At 40.1% G+C, this 18,832-nt stretch overlaps 1 protein-coding gene across 3 annotated transcripts in view; it reads left to right on the top strand.

Moving 5' to 3' along the window:
• Window positions 1–18,832, top strand: part of NCOA2 (nuclear receptor coactivator 2) — a 266,794-nt gene that overhangs the window by 224,211 nt on the left and 23,751 nt on the right. For all 3 annotated transcript variants that reach the window (XM_061172244.1, XM_061172245.1, XM_061172246.1), the window contains exons 11-15: window positions 977–2,231; window positions 9,232–9,442; window positions 11,777–11,983; window positions 14,690–14,905; window positions 17,413–17,542. In XM_061172244.1, the coding sequence (XP_061028227.1) occupies window positions 977–2,231; window positions 9,232–9,442; window positions 11,777–11,983; window positions 14,690–14,905; window positions 17,413–17,542 (2,019 nt within the window). The remainder of the gene's footprint in view (window positions 1–976; window positions 2,232–9,231; window positions 9,443–11,776; window positions 11,984–14,689; window positions 14,906–17,412; window positions 17,543–18,832) is intronic.

Raw genomic sequence — 18,832 nt, 5'->3', positions numbered from 1 at the left:
TGGCCTGAGAGGCTCTTGCTTTGCCTTCCAGGGGGACCCAGGCGGGGGATCTGTTAGACAGGTAATCTAATTCTAAACAGTTTTGGTAACTTTATTGGCTCTAAAACTTGCAGAGTTTCGAAGAGTTAGGGGCAAGTTTTTTTCCCTCTTAGGTTTACTCTTCATCTTGAGCCAAGTAGCACACACACCAAGCTCCAGGCTCACAGATCGGTCTGTTGTTAGGAATTGTAATCTGGCAGGTAATTGAAGGCAGCTATACTTGTTTGGGTCGTTTCTTTCAGACAGTACAAGCTCTCAGTTATTCGTGATAACGTACCGTTTAATGAGAAAGGTATGTTATGTAATTGGAGGCCCGCTAATGTCTTGTCTAGCGACTATAATTTCAGTATGGTAGTAGTCAAAATTTTTTTTTTTTTTTTAAATTATTAGCGCCTTTAATTATTATTTATTTATTTTAGGCTGTGTTGGGTCTTCGTTTCTGTGCGAGGGCTTTCTCTAGTTGCGGCAAGCGGGGGCCACTCTTCATCGCGGTGCGCGGGCCTCTCACTATCGTGGCCTCTCGTTGCGGAGCACAGGCTCCAGACGCGCAGGCTCGGTAGTTGTGGCTCACGGGCCTAGTTGCTCCGCAGCATGTAGGATCCTCCCAGACCAGGGTTCGAACCCGTGTCCCCTGCATTGGCAGGCAGATTCTGAACCACTGCGCCACCAGGGAAGCCCAGTAGTAGTCAAATTTAAACACAGCTTCCTCTGTGAAACCACAGACGTCTTAATGAGTGGACTGAAAAACATCCCTCTTGGTCCAAAACGCTGCATGTTCAGTCTTGCCCGTAATTGCAGATTGTTTCATCAAAGTATTATCCTTTCCTTCCACGTCGTTCGTTCTTTTAAAGAATTGAGGCGATCTCATTTTCGAAAATTAATAACAACTTGCTCAGTGTCTTCCCTTTTATCTTATATTTCTTTCCTCATCCTACAGAGAGCAGAATGTGTGTGTAATGAATCCGGATCTGACTGGACAAGCGATGGGGAAGCCATTGAATCCAATTAGCTCTAGCAGCCCTGCCCATCAGGCCATGTGCAGTGGGAACCCCGGTCAGGACATGACCCTAAGTAGCAATATAAATTTCCCCATGAACGGCCCAAAGGAACAAATGGGCATGCCCATGGGCAGGTGCGGTGGTTCCGGGGGAATGAACCACGTGTCGAGCATGCCGGCAGCCACTCCTCAGGGTAGTAACTATGCACTCAAAATGAACAGCCCCTCACAAGGCAGCCCGGGCCTGAATCCAGGACAGCCCAGCTCCATGCTCTCACCGAGGCATCGCATGAGCCCTGGCGTGGCCGGAAGCCCTCGAATTCCCCCCAGTCAGTTTTCCCCCGCAGGAAGCTTGCATTCCCCCGTGGGAGTTTGCAGCAGCACAGGAAATAGCCATAGCTACACCAACAGTTCCCTCAACGCGCTGCAGGCCCTCAGCGAGGGGCACGGGGTCTCGCTGGGCTCGTCGCTGGCTTCACCGGACCTCAAAATGGGCAACTTGCAAAACTCCCCGGTGAATATGAATCCTCCCCCGCTCGGCAAGATGGGAAGCTTAGACTCCAAAGACTGTTTCGGACTTTACGGGGAGCCCTCGGAAGGTCCAGCCGGGCCAGCAGAGAGCAGCTGCCCCCCGGGGGAGCAGAGGGGTGCCGGCGAGGCCGGGGGCGGCGAGAGGCCCGACGGGCAGGGCAGACTGCATGACGGCAAGGGGCAGACCAAACTCCTGCAGCTGCTAACCACCAAATCCGACCAGACGGAGCCTTCGCCCTTGCCTGGCGCTCTGTCGGACACCAGCAAGGACTCCACGGGCAGCTTGCCTGGCTCTGGGTCGACGCACGGAACCTCGCTCAAGGAGAAGCATAAGATTTTGCACAGACTCCTGCAGGACAGCAGTTCCCCCGTGGACTTGGCGAAGCTGACAGCGGAAGCCACGGGCAAAGAGCTGAACCAGGAGGCCAGCAGCACAGCTCCTGGGTCCGAGGTGACTATTAAGCAGGAGCCAGTGAGCCCCAAGAAGAAAGAGAATGCACTACTTCGCTACCTGCTCGATAAAGATGATACTAAAGATATCGGTTTACCGGAAATCACCCCCAAACTGGAGCGACTGGACAGTAAGACAGACCCTGCCAGTAACACGAAATTAATCACCATGAAAACTGAGAAGGAGGAGATGAGCTTTGAGCCCGGTGACCAGGTAAGTTTTGTCCTGTGTCCTCCCCAGTGTACTAATCCGTAGCCATCAGGGATTTCTCCACAGGGGCCTTCTGAGGCCTCAGGTGACTGGATAAAAATAAGTCTTCTCCTTTGTTCTTGCTTTGAAACAGAGTTAATTCTCACTGAGGCCGCGTGTTCCAAACACTCTGTCTAGCAAAGAGTGACGTCGTTATAGAGCTGACTTTTATCTTGTAAAGGGTCGAGTGTTTGATATTTCAGGCTTTGCAGGCCACACACTGTCTGCCACAGCTATTTAGTTCCACCCCTGGCTTGCAGACACAGCCCTAGACACTACACAGGAACAAACGAGCGTGCTGTGTTTCAGTCAAACTGATACTTGAATTTTATACAATTTTCGCGTGTCACAAGATACTCTTCTTTTGGTTTTTTTTTTCAATTATTAGAAAATGTAAGTCCATTCTTGGTGCATGGACCATACAAAAACAGGTGGTGGGCAGGATTTAGCCCGCAGGCCAGCTGGGGTTTACTGACCCCTGTTATTAGAAGATACCTAAATTGGAGATAATCACTTCCTCAAAAGTGGGCTTTGTCAGGACAGACTTAATTATTTTTTACTTGCCTTTCCCTTTTTAAGAGCAGAGTCTGACTGGTTTTCAGACTCAATGAAGATCATTCTACCTCTCTTTATTCTCAGTCACGACTTCTGCTTAACGTTGAAGAATTTCTTAGACCGTCGGTATAAAAAGTATTTAAGGGGAAATGGAGAGTAGAGGGGAGGTAAAGTTGGCCTTGATGTTGGTAGAGCGGAACCATCAAATATAAGTGCAAAACTGAAATAATAGGTTGCGTTATCTGTTGTTCTTACGTGAAAAATTCATTTCCTGAGAAAATCAAGGATAGCTAAAGTGATATTCAGAGTCATTCTTGATGACACTCTGAGGTAGTGACATCACAGAGGGAAAATGCAAACTGTTTAAAATTTTCCTATTTAAAAAAGAAAATGATTTATTGCTGACAATAATGACTTGGCATAAGGGGTTTTCTGGGGAATCAACGACCGGGGGGGGTAAAGATCCAAGACTTCATCAACCCTGCCATCCCTGAGCACTGCCTTAAGTCGTGATGGGTTAAGAAATGAAGAAGCTGCACAGGCCTCTCTACTTAAAATGGTTCACTGATATGGCCTTGAAACTTGTTTTACAAGTGGACGTTTTAGGTGTCGCTGTCTTCAGGGACTAGGTAGGTGTGCATGGGGAGACGAGAGAGGAGCACCCCTGGCCGTCACCTTGGACCTCCCGGGTGGAGGCTGACCCAGCAGCAGCTCTGGGGTGGAGAGCACAGATCGGGGGGCCGAGACCAGGCGTGCTTGGACAGCCGGCCTCCTTCCAGGTCCTGAGCACGCAGCTTCCTGTCTGTCTTTCACTTTGATGTCTGGACAGCTGCTACCATTCCCTGTGCCCTTCATGAGGGAGACAGCGTAATTGTGTAAACACCTTTGGTGAGGATGAATCCTTAAACTTAGATGTTAGTGCTGAGTTCTCTACACCAGCTACTCTGTGATGCTGTAAGATCATTGCATGGGGGGACCCGGGGGCTCAGCGGAAAGTTAATAACAATATCTTGGATAAAGTGTAGTGTAAAAGCATATTGACAGCTGTAGATGTTTTAATCTTTTGAGGTTTACTAGATTAGAATATGCAGAGCTAGTGGCAGTTCAGAGTGGCAGGCAGAGATGCTGTCACTCAGGTCTCTTGACACATGCTAGAGGGCAAGATGGTGACTCATGAGGTCCCCCTTGGCTTAGTGGCTAAGTGGCTGGTCCCCCGCTCCATAAACAGAATTTATTTCTATCCCAGGCCTGAGGCCCTGGGGACTTAGAGGGTCAGGGAAGGAGGGCGCTGTTTGGCATTTCTGTGTTTACCTATATGATTACACTAACTTCATACAAGAAACTGACAAAGAAGAAGTTCTGTTTGTTTTTTTAAAGTCCTTGAGTCACTTGCACGTTTCTGATTGGTATTTAAAAGAACGTTTTTTCTGATCAACATTATCTCACTTTGGGAACTTAAAGCACAGAGTGTTATCAGCACAAACCTGTCATTTTGGGTGGACACACACACACACTCACACTCACCCATACACACAGTATTTTTTTTCTTAATGAAACCCAGTTCCTGGTTTTACCGTCCATCTATTCCCATTTAAAACTCCACCAAAAAAATACTGCTTCAGAGCAATTTTAACATCAAAAACATTGCAGCTTGAAAAAAAAGGTTACCACAGGAAGTATGCATTACCTAAATTTAGATCAAAGTTAGAATGACTTACTTTAAGAAAAAAAAAAAACAGGGATTCTTTCACTTCCCGCCCTCCTTCACTTTTCCCAAATACAGGTTGATTGTATCTCCTATTGACTTCTGTACAAATTTATCAAAGGTTTTTCTTTCACTTCAGGGGAACACAACACATTTTTATTCAGTAAGTTAAACTGTTAGCGAGCCTGAATTGCACAGTTGACTGTCTTGTTATTTTGACTCAGAAAAGAGCCATTATCCGAGTGTGTGTTTAACCTACCTATCACTAACTTATTAAGGGCAGGAAGTACTTCGATGGTGCCATTATACCTAAAATAGCATTCTTCACTCGGCAGAGTATTTAAACAACATTTGTTTCTACAGTGTTTCATAACCAACAGGAAACAATGACAGAAGAATTTCCGATATGTTCACTGACTTTTAAGTTATATACTTATTTACACAATGGAGCATGTGTAAATGATACTAACTAAATGGTACTCTTATGCTCTTTCTTAATGCTACTGGGCCACTTATGATGAGGGTTTAGAAATAGTCTGTAAAGAATTTCTTCTTGTTATTTGGCTCCATTAGAAAAGCAAACCATATTTTAAACTGGTAGTGTCCTGAAAATTTCCCTCCAAATGTGGTAGAATTGTGTTGCCATTTTTTAAAGCAATTTTATGTTAGGCAAATGTGGTAAAAGAACAGTTTTTTAAAAAATTTTGGAAACACTGTTTTGTAATTTATTAGAATACATGTATTAAAATACATATGTTCTTTATATTTCCTTCAGAAAACAAACTGATTTGACACATGAAAAATTCATAAAACCGGAAAAAATTGCAGAAATCAAGTCCAATTTTCATTTTGTAGAACTTTTACAAAAATCTTTCTGACTCATTTTCTGCCTGAAATAGTTTAAACCAACTCTTCAAATTGATGTGGCTAATTTGAGCATTCGAAGAGATGCCTAAGCAAAACTTTGAAGTATCTTGGCAAAGCGTTTTCAAGGAAGGCATTAATCTTTTTGTTTTGTGAAGAAATCATGCCTAAGAAAGGAACTAGATAGGAACTAGAAGAACTTTTGATGAGAATTAAAGCTTACTTAGGGGCAGAAATGTTTGATCAGAAACTTCATGTGATCAAATGCACCCCTTCCAGGACTTACATGACTACAGAAGAAAATGCCCGTAGTCGTCAAATTTTATTCCTAGGCAACCAAAGGTGTAGAGATATTTTCCTTGAAAAAGAACATTTCAAGTAAATTTGAGACAGATTAATTTAAATGCATACTCCAAATATTGACAAGAAATAAACACAAGCAAAGCAATATTATCTCTAGTGGGGAAATTTTCATAATGCATTTTTCTGATGGTAAGCTGAATGAATTCATATACTATAGTGTCCATAGTTAAGGGTCTCCAAAGAACCAGTTCCTTCTGAATATAACACCAAGAAGTCCCTGCGTGACTTTCTTAAGACAAATAAGTGTTTAGTTACTTGTCAAAGCTAGACTGATCCACAGTTGAATTTGATCAGCTCTTAGAAATGGCAAAGATTAAAGTTTGAAAATCAGTTTTAATATATGCTTTTTAAAAATAAAAATCAAGGAAAATCATGGATTTTAAATTATCTAATTATTTGAAATAAAGAACCAATAAATAGGTTTAAACCATCCAAATATATTAATGTTTTATATAGCTACGTATATATATAGAGAGAGCTTAACTTTAGACTTATTTTAAACTCATCATATTCGACACAAGAGTAGATCACAAAGGAAGAATCGTGAATCCTATCATTAGAACTCTTTGAAACTATGATAGTTATTTTTCTATTCAAGATGGTTTAAAGTATCATTTTATTTGTGTGAAAAGAATAAAGGTAAAAAGGAAAGGTGGGAGTCTAGACCCAGACTATTAATCTATATTGTAAAAGCTTTCTTTTACGCATGTCTGGGATTGGGAGCAAATATAAGAGCATCCATTGAGGAAAATAATATACTTTATTTTTATTATTGTTTATATGAACCTATTTATTTGGGCTGTTTCTCATTCAAGGCATCTGCAAAGCTTTCTCAAGAAGTAGCTTATTACTTATTACGGCCCACCCTCTCACCCCTCCACAAACAATGAATTTTAAAATACTCTACACAAGGCAGCGTTACTGTAGTAGGGAAACCTGGTTTCCTAGGACAACAATAAACTTCACAGTTTATTAGGACCTCTTAATACCTCTGTAGCTATTTTCATGATACAACTATAAGGATATTTATCCATCTTTTTTTTTTTTTTAATTAATTAATTTATTTATTTATTTATTTATGGCTGCACTGGGTCTTTGTTGCTGCGCGCGGGCTTTCTCTAGTTGCGGCGAGCGGGGGCTACTCTTCGTTGCGGTGCACGGACTTCTCATTGCGGTGGCTTCTCTTGTTGCGGAGCACGGGCTCTGGGCTCACGGGCTTCAGTAGTTGTGGCTCGCGAGCTCTAGAGCGCAGGCTCAGTAGTTGTGGCGCACGGGCTTAGTTGCTCCGCAGCATGTGAGATCTTCCTGGACCAGGGCTCAAACCCGTGTCCCCTGCATTGGCAGGCGGATTCTTAACCACTGCGCCACCAGGGAAGTCCCTATCCATCTTTGTGAAACATTTTTCTGAGAAATTATAGAAATGATAGGAATTTCTATGAGAAATTGAGTTGATTCTGGGAAATGTTTTAAATTACCGGTTAAAATAGTTGAAGGAACTCATCGGGTTGACTGAGTGTCCATTGCTATGTTCCAGGCACTGTCCTCAGAGGGCAACAAGTGCTTATTACACTGATGTTTGTATCTTACGTATTCAGCAAAACATGATAACGATAGCTTTGCAACGGAGTCACTTTACACATGTTTAACTTACCCAAAATTGTTCATACACATTCAGAAGAAGAAAAAAAAAAAGGAGAGATAGCTATTAAATGGTTAAGTCACGTGAGCAGTTTTGCCCACCGTTCAAGAGACTTAACTGGGTTTTGGTTCCCTTGAAGCTCCAATAGTGTGGAAATGTAGCTACAGGCTTTTTCAGTGCGGAATGGCCCCCATGTAAACTTCGTCATTTCGGACTCAGCCAAAGAAGCAGTGATGTGCTTTCACTCTGGAGGGAAAACTGGCTGTGTTGCCCTTGGTGGAGGGGACATACAATAAGGTTCCTTCCCGAGCCGTTCTAAGGATCATTTTGTCTGTGTCTGTCTATACTTTAGGATGCTAACTTTGGAACCTAACCCTTACCTAAGATGTAGCTCTCCCAAGTTTGATCCCTCCCTCTTTTGTTAGAAACGGGTGGCTAAACATAACTAGAGAATGGTCTTGTAATTGCTCAAACAGTGCATTAGGAATTCCCTGGAGAATGGATCTCCTAGTTCTCGCTAAGCTAGTTGACTCTGAACAAAGAATCCAATAAAATATCACTTCATTGTATCCTTCCTAACTTGAGAAATTATGTCCAGTAAAAAGACTTCCTATATAGATTTACATTTGCCATAAATTGCAAAAACCTTAGTAAATGCAGCTTCTAGTGTATACAATAAAACTGTAAGCCATTCTGCTTTAAGTATACCTCATGTCAGATGTAAATGCTTTCATTTGAATTGCCAGTGTAGACAAAAGGGTTAGTCACAGGGTCAAGGATTCAAAGTCCATCCAGTGACTTTGGGGAAGTTGCCTAACTTGTGTTTTTCCACCTACACATCAGGAGAATCATTCTTACCACTCTCTTCACTAGAAAGTAATCCTGGGAGTTAACTTAGCCATTTTCTTATGTGGTTGGCGCTGTCTGATTTTAAATACTTGGCACACAGATAGGTTCTGCTTAAACGAATATAAATTCAGTTGAGCTCTCTGGAAGAAAAGCACTAGGTGTGAAATAGTGGTGATATGTACCTTATTATTTTAATGTTGGTAGTTGAAAGGAAATTATTTTAATAAAGGGAAAAGCCATAAGAAATATTTTTATGGCTTCTGTAAAGTCAAATTAATAGCTGCTATGTTTTCATCCTGCTTCCCTGCATTTGTCACCAAAGCTGGTGAGTGACTGAGAAAGCCAGTGTCATTCGAAACTGAAAGTGTAAGCAGGAAAAAAACACGACTCAAATGGAAAAGACAGGGCTGAGCTGCTCATGGGTACTTCAAGCTCCTCGTGCGTTTCACTCCTTGCTCTTAAAAAAAAAGAAAGAAAGAAAGAAAAACAAAGTTCTAAAAGGAAATGACCATTTACTAAATACTGATTTCGTGTAAATTTGGATCATATTTTCCACCAATTTTTCGTTGTTGTTATTTCTTCAGGAGAGTTAACCACAAAACCTAGGCCAGGACTGTAAGTCGTAGTACACCCATGGTTAATGAGAAATACACATACTCATAATTAACTGAATTATTAGCATAAAATAAAGGGGAATTTACAAATTGCCAGTGAATCACAGCGCTAGAAGAGAGCTTTCTTTCTAATTCAGTCACCTCTCTTTTCACAGATGAGGAAACTGAGGAGCAAGAGATTAAATTATTTGTCCTTTGTTGATTTGATTTTTTTTAAAGATGATCAATTAACTGTTAGGCCTGAGGTTCGCATGTGTCTGCATCTCTTGTTTGGCTCTGGTGCCTTATACCGGTTAGGTCTGTAACTGCAAACCGGGCCTGGGGCGCCCACTCTTCGCGTGGGACCGGATAAACTCTTCTGTTTGTTAACCGCAGCCTGGCAGTGAGCTGGACAACTTGGAGGAGATTTTGGATGATTTGCAGAATAGTCAATTACCACAGCTTTTCCCAGACACGAGGCCAGGCGCCCCTGCTGGATCAGTTGACAAGCAAGCCATCATCAATGACCTCATGCAACTCACAGCCGAGAGCAGCCCTGTTACACCTGTTGGAGCCCAGAAAACAGCGTTGCGAATTTCACAGAGCAGTGAGTATGAGATATTGATGGTTATGCCAAGAAATTCCCATGTTATCACCATCAGAAACAGGGGTTATTAAAATCTGACGCAAACAGCTTAGTCACTTCAAGGTTTTTATGGTCAGATAGCACCACCTACCGTCCCAGCCCTTCAAAACAGTATTCAGGGTGGATTCTAGTAAACATGGCCTTTCTGCAGGCGCTTGTGGTTAATATAATCAACACGGGGCGAGACTGACCTGCATTGATAAAGTTCTTCGGATGATTGTCATACTTCCCTTCATTCCAGTTACTGCCTTCAGAAATGGAGTTTAAAATCGATTTTCTGTGTCTTAATATATGGCTGAATACTTAAAAGACAGAAACTTAGAAAGTTATGCTGACTTTTCAGGAATAATATACTACTAAAAATTTTTTATCAAAACAGTTTCTCATTACACATGAAAGGGCTACACACATTAAAAATATCTTGTCCTATCTCTTAGGAATCCTCATGTAAATATCCATTTTACATGGAAATTTATCATATAAATGTTTTCTAAGTGCATCTTAAGTTTAATTAGTATGATATACAGCTGGAAGACCTTAGACTGTTTTATAAGTGACATTTTTTATCGCTTACTTTTATTTTTTTAATTTTATTTATTTATTTATTTATTTGGCCGCGCTGTGCGGCTTGCAGGATCTCAGTTCCCTGTTTTTGTTTTTTTTTTTTTGGCCGCACCGTGCAGCATGTGGGATCTTAGTTCCCCGACCAGGGATTGAACCTGTGCCCCTGCAGTGGAAGTTCAGAGTCTTAACCACTGGACCACCAGGGAATTCCCTATTTTATATTTTTGTAAGTTTAAGATGAGGTCTTTCTTCACCTTGAACACTTAGTTTACAAACTTGATAGTTAGCTAAAGTTGTCCGATAGTTTTGAGCAAAAGAAAATATCTTTCCTGCGCTAGGGACATGATCTGTAGAAAGACAGAGAACCTCTTCAGTGTTAAATTGGTGAACAGAATGATTTTTCCCTCTTCAAATACAGTTTGACCCAAAGCTTAGCATCTGTTCTCAAATCAGAAATGGCAACCATCAACCAAATCACAAAATATCCCTGATTAATAGATCTTTTCTCAAAGTGGTTCGTGATCATTCTGAAAAGGGTAAAACAACACAGAGTTTTTGCTTGTTATCTGTCAAACTTGCCTACTTCTTAGGGAATGGAGGGTTGCTTATGGCCTATGCGAGATCACAAAGTTAGAGAGTTGAGAAGTGAGTAAGAAACACAGTAGCGGGTTTATGCTCATGACCCGGCGGAGTTAATGGAGGACTGCATGAAAACTCATGGTTTCTCCTCTATCTGTACCTCCTGATGGTATTCAGACTACTGAATGGTAACCAGATAACTAAACCTGAGGAAGTCAGCTTAAGCATGTACATCATTTTCATTTAAGCCCTAATTCTTCTAAATATTTTATTTCTGTTATTGACTGTTAAGAACGTTAACGTGTTTTAAATGTTCTATTTCATACTGTGTTTATATAATTCAGAGAAAATAAAGTCCTTGATATTATTTAATATATTAGCTCTATGAATTGTAATTTATAATATCTTTGTTCTTGTAGAAACATTGTTATCAAATCACTGGTTGTCTGTGTGATAGTATAGTGCACTGGTGTAGTACTTACTGCACAATAAACTCTTGTGAACTAACCACAAGAATCCTTTCAAATATAAATGTATCTGGAATTTAAAGAACCTATATTTAGAAGACTTAACAGGGCCCTAAATCTTCAATACTAACTTCAGATACCAGAGTTCACACATTTAAAGATTTTAACTTTCAATGAGAGTAGACGTTTTTAACCTAATTCTATTCCTAGGAAAGTCCAATTAAAAAATGAAAGTCTTATGTCCAAACCACATGTATCTGGATTTGGTGCTATATGCAGGAGATGTTTATGGCTTCACAGCTGTGACAAAGCAATATTGCTAAATTCAAATAATATATGAAAAAAATATATTAGTAGTTTCCTTAACAAATACAGTTGAATATTAGAAGTTAATATTGGGGAGAAAAATATATGGTAAATCATAGACATGTTCTTTTTTTTCCTTTTACTTCTTTTTTGTTTTGCAAGGTTGTCAGTTAAATTAGAGACTTGTTGATTAGATTGCAAGTCTATGTTTTTGCGCCACATGTTTTTTTATCTGTGAATTTGTCTTTTATATAGGCAGTTGGTCCCTGACATGCATATCTTTGTTATTTTACAAACGACATTTTCCCTGAACACTACTTCTGTTGCTGTTTTCCATTATCCTATATTAACCTTAAATTTTCATTTGTTTTCTCCTTAGCTTTTAATAACCCACGACCAGGGCAACTGGGCAGGTTATTGCCAAACCAGAATTTACCACTTGACATCACATTGCAAAGCCCAACTGGTGCTGGACCTTTCCCACCAATCAGAAACAATAGTCCCTACTCAGTGATACCTCAGCCAGGAATGATGGGTAATCAAGGGATGATAGGAAACCAAGGAAATTTAGGGAACAGTAGCACAGGTAAGGGCTCAAATGTGCTGTTAACTTTGTTGGTGGGTTATTTAACTTAATGATGTATTCATCCACATCAAACTAGTAGAATTTTTCAAGTGAAATTTTTTATGCTAGAAACTAACATTTGAATGTAACTAAATTCTGCAAATTTTCACTGCGAGCGTGGTATATGAAACATCGGAAAGCATTCAAGTAAGCTGACCCTTTTATTCTGTGATCATTGTTTTTACAAGGGTTCTAATCATTAATCCTATGGCATAGGCTTATTTCACTTCTATTCCAGTTACTATTCCAGACATTGTAGTGATATGTGTAAAATAATTTGGTGGTTGCTAGCTTGTCGTGATACTCTGCTGATAACCCCAGAACTTCCTGTTAGTTGATGACTTACTGTGTGTTGGGCGAATTTCAGAATGAAGGTTTAAAATTCAACCAACCTTTTATACTCGTAACGATAGCAATTCTCATTCCAAAAAAAAATTAATTAAAAATAACGAACTTAAAAAAAATAAATAAATAACGAACTTTACATAGTAATATGCCTGGCCTAAGAGTAGCTGATCCAGGACCTCCATTTTTAAAGATCTGTGAAGTTGCCTGTGATCTGGTTTGGCCCCTGACCTGCTGTAACTTAAGGTGTCTGCCAAGTTGCCCATGCATATTCCTAAGTGGTAGTCACCGTCATAGCAGCAGCCGTACTCCCAAACCTCCACCCAGTTCAGGCTAGGAATCACTGCTGCAGCACTGATTGCTATTACCACCGTGTCCTGTACCCTATGGTATCTGTACCCTATGGTATCCTGTACCCTTAGGATGCTAAGTTTTCTAATGGAGAACTGCTCACAGTTTACCGCTGGAGACAAAGGCATTGAAAGAAACAGATATTATAAAAAGAACTTATACTCATGGGTTTTAATTCTTGGTATTTTTTTAGCTTAGTCTGTAATCCCTGTATACACATGGCCATTTGGATAGTTAACAGAAAATAAGAGTTCAGTCTAAGGGTTGAAAAGATGGATTTCTTTTTTAACTTTCTGTTGTTGGTAAGCAATTCATGGGAAATGTGAAGAATGTTGTATTAAAATAGTTTATTCATTCAGCAAGTATTTATTAGGTGCCTACTCTATGTGCCAGGCACTGACTACATCACTAATTTATTTATTCGCAGAAACAATGCCATATTAGTTTTACATTATTTTTACAATAAAGTATTGATTTATGTAAGTAAAATATTGACTTATGTAAAATTCTATAAGAGAAAAGGAGCCAATGATTTATGAAAGGTGGCTTCTTATTATTGGAATACAAGAAGATCTGGGTTCTTGGAGGACTCTTTAGGAATTTGGGGATATACCTATATTCAGATCTGGGCAGCCTGGAGATGACTGGCATCCAGGCTATGAAGATCATACAATGCCTGTGCTTTGTTTCAAAAAGAAAAATGAAAAAAACCTGAAAGAGACTACCCCGGTTACAATTGCATTAATATTTCGAATTATGGATTATTTTCCCTCCTGCTTTCTATACTTTCTATAATCTTGTTATATTAATTAGATAATAGATTTTTTGAAAAAGAAAATGCCTTTTCTCCCACATCTTTGTATAATTCAAATCTAGCCTTAAAACGGTTTTTAAAATATGTATTAACATGATATTGTTCTAACTTGTTCAGTCTAATTACCCTTTACTCTAAATCATCCTAATGGAGCACATTCTCATTTCACCAGTGAAAAACTATCCACAATACATGTTCTCTCCATTTCTGAAATAATACCCTATTTTTAGTTGTTTATCATAATTAAAGTAAATGAAAGCAAGCCATGTCTCTGAAAGCAGGACTGTTACACATGCATTATTAAACACTTCAGAATGAAGGGTCCTCACTTGGGGTAGTTCTCCTTTAGGATATCAAGTCTTAGCCCGTGTCTGGCCATTGCCAGCATCTCGGGGGCCAGGCCAGAGAGAGCAAACACGTGATCTGCCCAGCACTGTTGTGCTCTTCTCACTGGTGTGTGTGGTCACAGAGCTGTTACTATCTCATGTATAGAAGGGTTTTTACAAATCTGTCCTGACGCAGCCTAGACCTATATCGCCAGGAATGTGGTGGTCCAGGTCCACCGAAGTGGTTGGCGCTCCCTTGCCTTGGCCACAAAGAACTGGAGTGGAAAGATGCTGTCATTCCCCCAGCTCCCGAGGCTGCTTTGGTCAGCTTGGAAGCTTAACAAATTACAATGCTCAGAAAGGGATTTGGGGATTGAAAGTCTGGCCGGGGCTTCATGGGATATTCTCTGTGATTTGGGTTTTTAATTAGAATATTGATTATCAGTTTTTACCTTGTTCCTCTTAGCCTCACCTCCCTTTTGGAAAGTAGAGCATTGACGTGTGTATCAGCTAATGTGATTCACTTCCTGAGGAAGGAAGTTGGGGTTATCCACATGCCACAGCACCTGTTTCTAAGTACATATGGGAACAATTTTAACAGCTTTTCCGAACTGTAAAGAGTGGCAAGTCCGTGTTGTGAAAAACTTCGTAGTAATTGCCATCTCGTATTTCTTAGCCAAGGGCCCACGTCTGTCCCGGCGAGGGCCTGAGCTGTTGGGCTAACCGTGTACTGGGCATGAGCGTCTCGTACAGAGTAAGATCGTCTGGTGTTCATACGTGCTGACTGTGTTGCCAGGCACTGCATCTCCGTTTTCTCTGGCTTGCCTGCAGGCATGATTGGTAATAATGCTGCCCGGCCCACCCTGCCATCTGGGGAATGGGCACCTCAGAGCGCTGCTGTGAGAGTCACCTGTGCTGCTGCCACCAGTGCCATGAACCGGCCGATCCAAGGAGGTATGATTCGGAACCCAACCGCCAGCATCCCCATGAGACCCAACAGCCAGCCTGGCCAAAGACAGATGCTTCAGCCTCAGGTCATGAATATAGGTAAGGTAGTTCCTGTGCTCTTTGCTTTTCATTTTTATACTTTCTTAGAAGAAGAGAGGAACAGCTCCATAAGTTCTGTCAAGACATGCTGCTAATTTGCGGTTTAGGTCATGCCCCCATGTCAAGCTGTCATAAGTGGGATTTTGCTGGAACTCTGTAGAGGATCGTAGAATTGCAGGTTTTCCGGTTACTTAAGAGAACCCGCTACCTTTATGATGTTTTATTTTCGTTAAATTATCTAATTTCAGCTTTTGCAGGGAGTGAATTGCACTGTAACACTATAAATGTTATACAGATGATATTTTGAAGAGGTATTTCAGTGATGCACCAGTGGTTCCTAACTCTGCATGGTCATCAGGACCTTAAAATGCAGATCCCTGGGCCACTACCCTAGACTATTAAACCAGACTCTCCCAGTTCCTCACTGAAAGTGCAGGCTCTTAGAGAGCATCTCACAAAATGTAGGGATCACTAGAATTCTATTTGGATACAGTTCACATGTTATTAAAATTAATGATCTGATACACTGTGTGATACCATTTATGTGAAATGTCCAGAATAGGCAAATCTGTAGAGAAGGAAAGTAGACTAGTGGTTTCCTAGGGCTGGGGCTCTATGGGGGGAATGGGGAGTGACTCCTAATGGTCGTGGGGTTTCTTTTGGGGGGAATGACAACGTCCTAAAATTGATCACTGTGGTGGTTCTGCAACTCTGCAGATACACTGACACCCACGGAGTCGTACACTTTACACGGGCTAATTGTATGGTATGTGAATTATATCTCAGTAAAACCATTATTTTTTTTAAAAAGTAATGCAACTCATCCTCAAGATTTTCTTAATCATTGACATACTAACCTTCCTCTTACCTTGTACATTAGCATAATTCAGATAAGTTGACGTTCATGTACTTTTTCATATACTTGGATATGGTGCACGGTGAGTAAGCGCTAAATCGTTAATGGAAAGATGCCAGGATTGTTGTGACACGATAATGCAGAATGCTCATCCTACCCAAGCATCAGTTTTCTTTTCTAGTTGTTTAATTGCTCAGCACATTTTGGCTTATTGTTTTTGAGATGACATTCATGTTGCCTTCCTACAGAGAATGTACTTCAAATTAATAGTGTGTGATTCCCAAACATAAATTCACATAATTTGAGGCTTACATGAAAATGCTAAGAATGGCCAGATTTCCATGCAAAAATAAATTGGGAAATTTTTTAAATGCTAATTCACTCATTTAAAAATCATCATCATAAATCCCTTATATCCAGAAAATTCATTTATCCTCAGTCTTTCTTCTCTGAATGGCACCTGGCTTTTGAGCTTGAAATATGGCTCTGTGAGCTTCACTGTGTAGCTGAATTTCTCTGATTTTTAATAAGCTCGAAAAAGCTGTGAACTCAACAGAAAAGTATCTGTTGTAATGGAAAACAGGTCTACAGATAGTGATAATAAAATCATTAAAGAGCTCATATCATGCATTAGCTTTAATCCTCTACAGAGAACTTCTAAGAAAGAGCACGTCTAAGTTGTCTGGGCCACCTTTCTGCTCCTCCTTTACTCAGACCAGCACTTCTCAAAAGTACGTCCAAGACCTCGATGCCCTTTTAGGGCGTCTGCCAGGCCAAAACTATTTTCATAATAATACTAAGATATTACGTACCTTCTTCACTCTCATTCTGTCATGGACATACAATAGAGTTGGCTAAAAAAATCTTGTTTATGTTGCAAACAAACAATGTCATAGAAAAAGAGATCAGATTTGTGGTTACCAGAGGGGAGGTGGGCGGAGGGGAAATTGGATGCAGGCAGGCAGTCCAAAGGCACAGACTCCCAGTTATAAGTTCTAGGGACATAACGTTACAACACGGTCAATGTAACTAACACTGCTGTGTGTTATATATGAAAGCTGTTAAGAGAGCAGAACTTGAGAGTTCTCATCACAAGGAAAAAAAATTTTGTATCTATTTGAAATGATGGATGTTCACTAAACTTGCTGTGATAATTATTTCATGATGTACGTAAGTCAAATCATCGTGCTGTACACCTTAAACTTCTGTAGTGCTGTATGTCAATTATATCTCAATACGACTGGAAGAAAAAAATCTTGTTTATGTTAACATAGTGGATTTATTATGATGACTTTTAAATGAATTAATAATCATTTTTTCTTTTTCCAGTTTTAATTTCCAATATAGTAAATATCAGTGAGATATAACCCACATACACAAAAGCTGTACTTTAAGAATATAAAGACTCCTAAGTCCAAGGGGTTTGGAACTGCTGATCTAGAGAGTCTCTAAAGTGGGTGATTAGCCTTGGTATTTCTTGCCTTTTTTTCTATTTCAGAACAAAAATTCTCTTATTATTTTCACCTAATTGTTATTGCTTCTGTCTTTTTCCGTAAACTGTAAATTTCTCTTTCTATTCTATACCCAAAACAGATAACTTCCCTTATTACAAGTTGTAAGATTTTGGAATTCTTTCCTTCTCCCATTTCAGGGCCATCTGAATTAGAGATGAACATAGGGGGACCTCAGTATAGCCAACAACAAGCGCCTCCAAATCAGACCGCCCCCTGGCCTGAAAGCATCCTGCCGATAGAACAGGCACCGTTTGCCAGCCAGAACAGGTGAGTCCTGAGCACTCGGGAGGTCCCGGAGAGTGGAGTTCATGAGTGCCGTGAGTTATCTCAGACCTAGGCCAGAAGTTAGTCTGGTCCTTTGGAACAGTTGGTGCCTGACCAGTTTTCATGTATTGAAACTATATCATTTACTGGACTGGGAGTACAGGGGTTCGGGGGGCCGGGGGGCGGGGGATCCAAAAATCAGTTTGACCTAACACATGCCTTTAAAGAAGTTATAATTTAGTTGGAAAATAAAATATGTAGACTAATTAATAACTGTAATATGAGCTAGTATGTACTATAAATGCCCTAAGAGAAATAAACCATATTTCAAGGGATCATCCAATTGGGGTGATTGGGGAAAGCTTCAGAGTCTTGAGTAAAGGTATCATTTCAGGAGGCAGAGATGGCAGGAAGCCAGTCCATCTGGTAAAAGCAGAATAATCAGAGTCCTGGAGGTTACAGAAGCAACACAGTATGTTTAGGGTAACAGAGAATAGTCTAGTTTTATGTTACATATATTTTACCACATTAAAAAAAAAATAAAATTATCAGAAGATCTGGCCAGGGACTTCCCTGGTGGTCCAGTGGTTAAGACTCCATGCTTCCGGAGGGAAACTAGCAAATGATGGAGCGAAAATGCACATTTCATCTGTTGCATTCAAAGTGCTATCATTCAAAAATGTGTCAGTAAAATAAATGCCTGAATGTTTAAATTTTCATAAAAAGTAGCCTTTAAAATATATTCAGATAAGAAAATGTTTTGACCTGTGTATACTTTCCAAAATCATTCAAAAAATTATTGGGGTCTTAAATTTGCTGTATTTTAAAACACTGTTGCATACATTCATTTTGTATCAAGTAAAGTCACAAATCCTCTTTTTCCAGCTTAAGAAAATATATTGTATTTACCTTAAATTTTCATGATTTAATAAACATTTAATCTTACTAATTTTTAATGCTTAATAGGAAAGAAAACTAAACCAAAGATTTTTTTTCAAAGTGTTGCCATAGCTCGCAGTTGAGATGATGACAGTCATTTTTGCACGGATTCCTCTTCGAGAATTCAATTCACAGCTATTGACTTTTTTCCTCCTGTATTTTTCTTCCCTCTTATAAAAGAAATAAACTATACTGATATATTCAAAAAAAAAAAAAAAAGACTCCATGCTTCCAATGCAAGGGGCGTGGGTTCGATCCCTGGTCAGGGAACTAAGATCCCGCATGCCACGGGGCGCAGCCAAAAAAAAAAAAGATTTGGCTGGAAAAGTAGATTAGTAATAGAATAGATATATA

This window comes from Eubalaena glacialis, chromosome 17 (genome assembly GCF_028564815.1).
Source record: "Eubalaena glacialis isolate mEubGla1 chromosome 17, mEubGla1.1.hap2.+ XY, whole genome shotgun sequence".
NCBI lineage: Eukaryota > Metazoa > Chordata > Mammalia > Artiodactyla > Balaenidae > Eubalaena > Eubalaena glacialis.
Note: the sequence above shows the minus strand (reverse complement) of the source record. Positions and strands in the feature narration are given on the sequence as shown.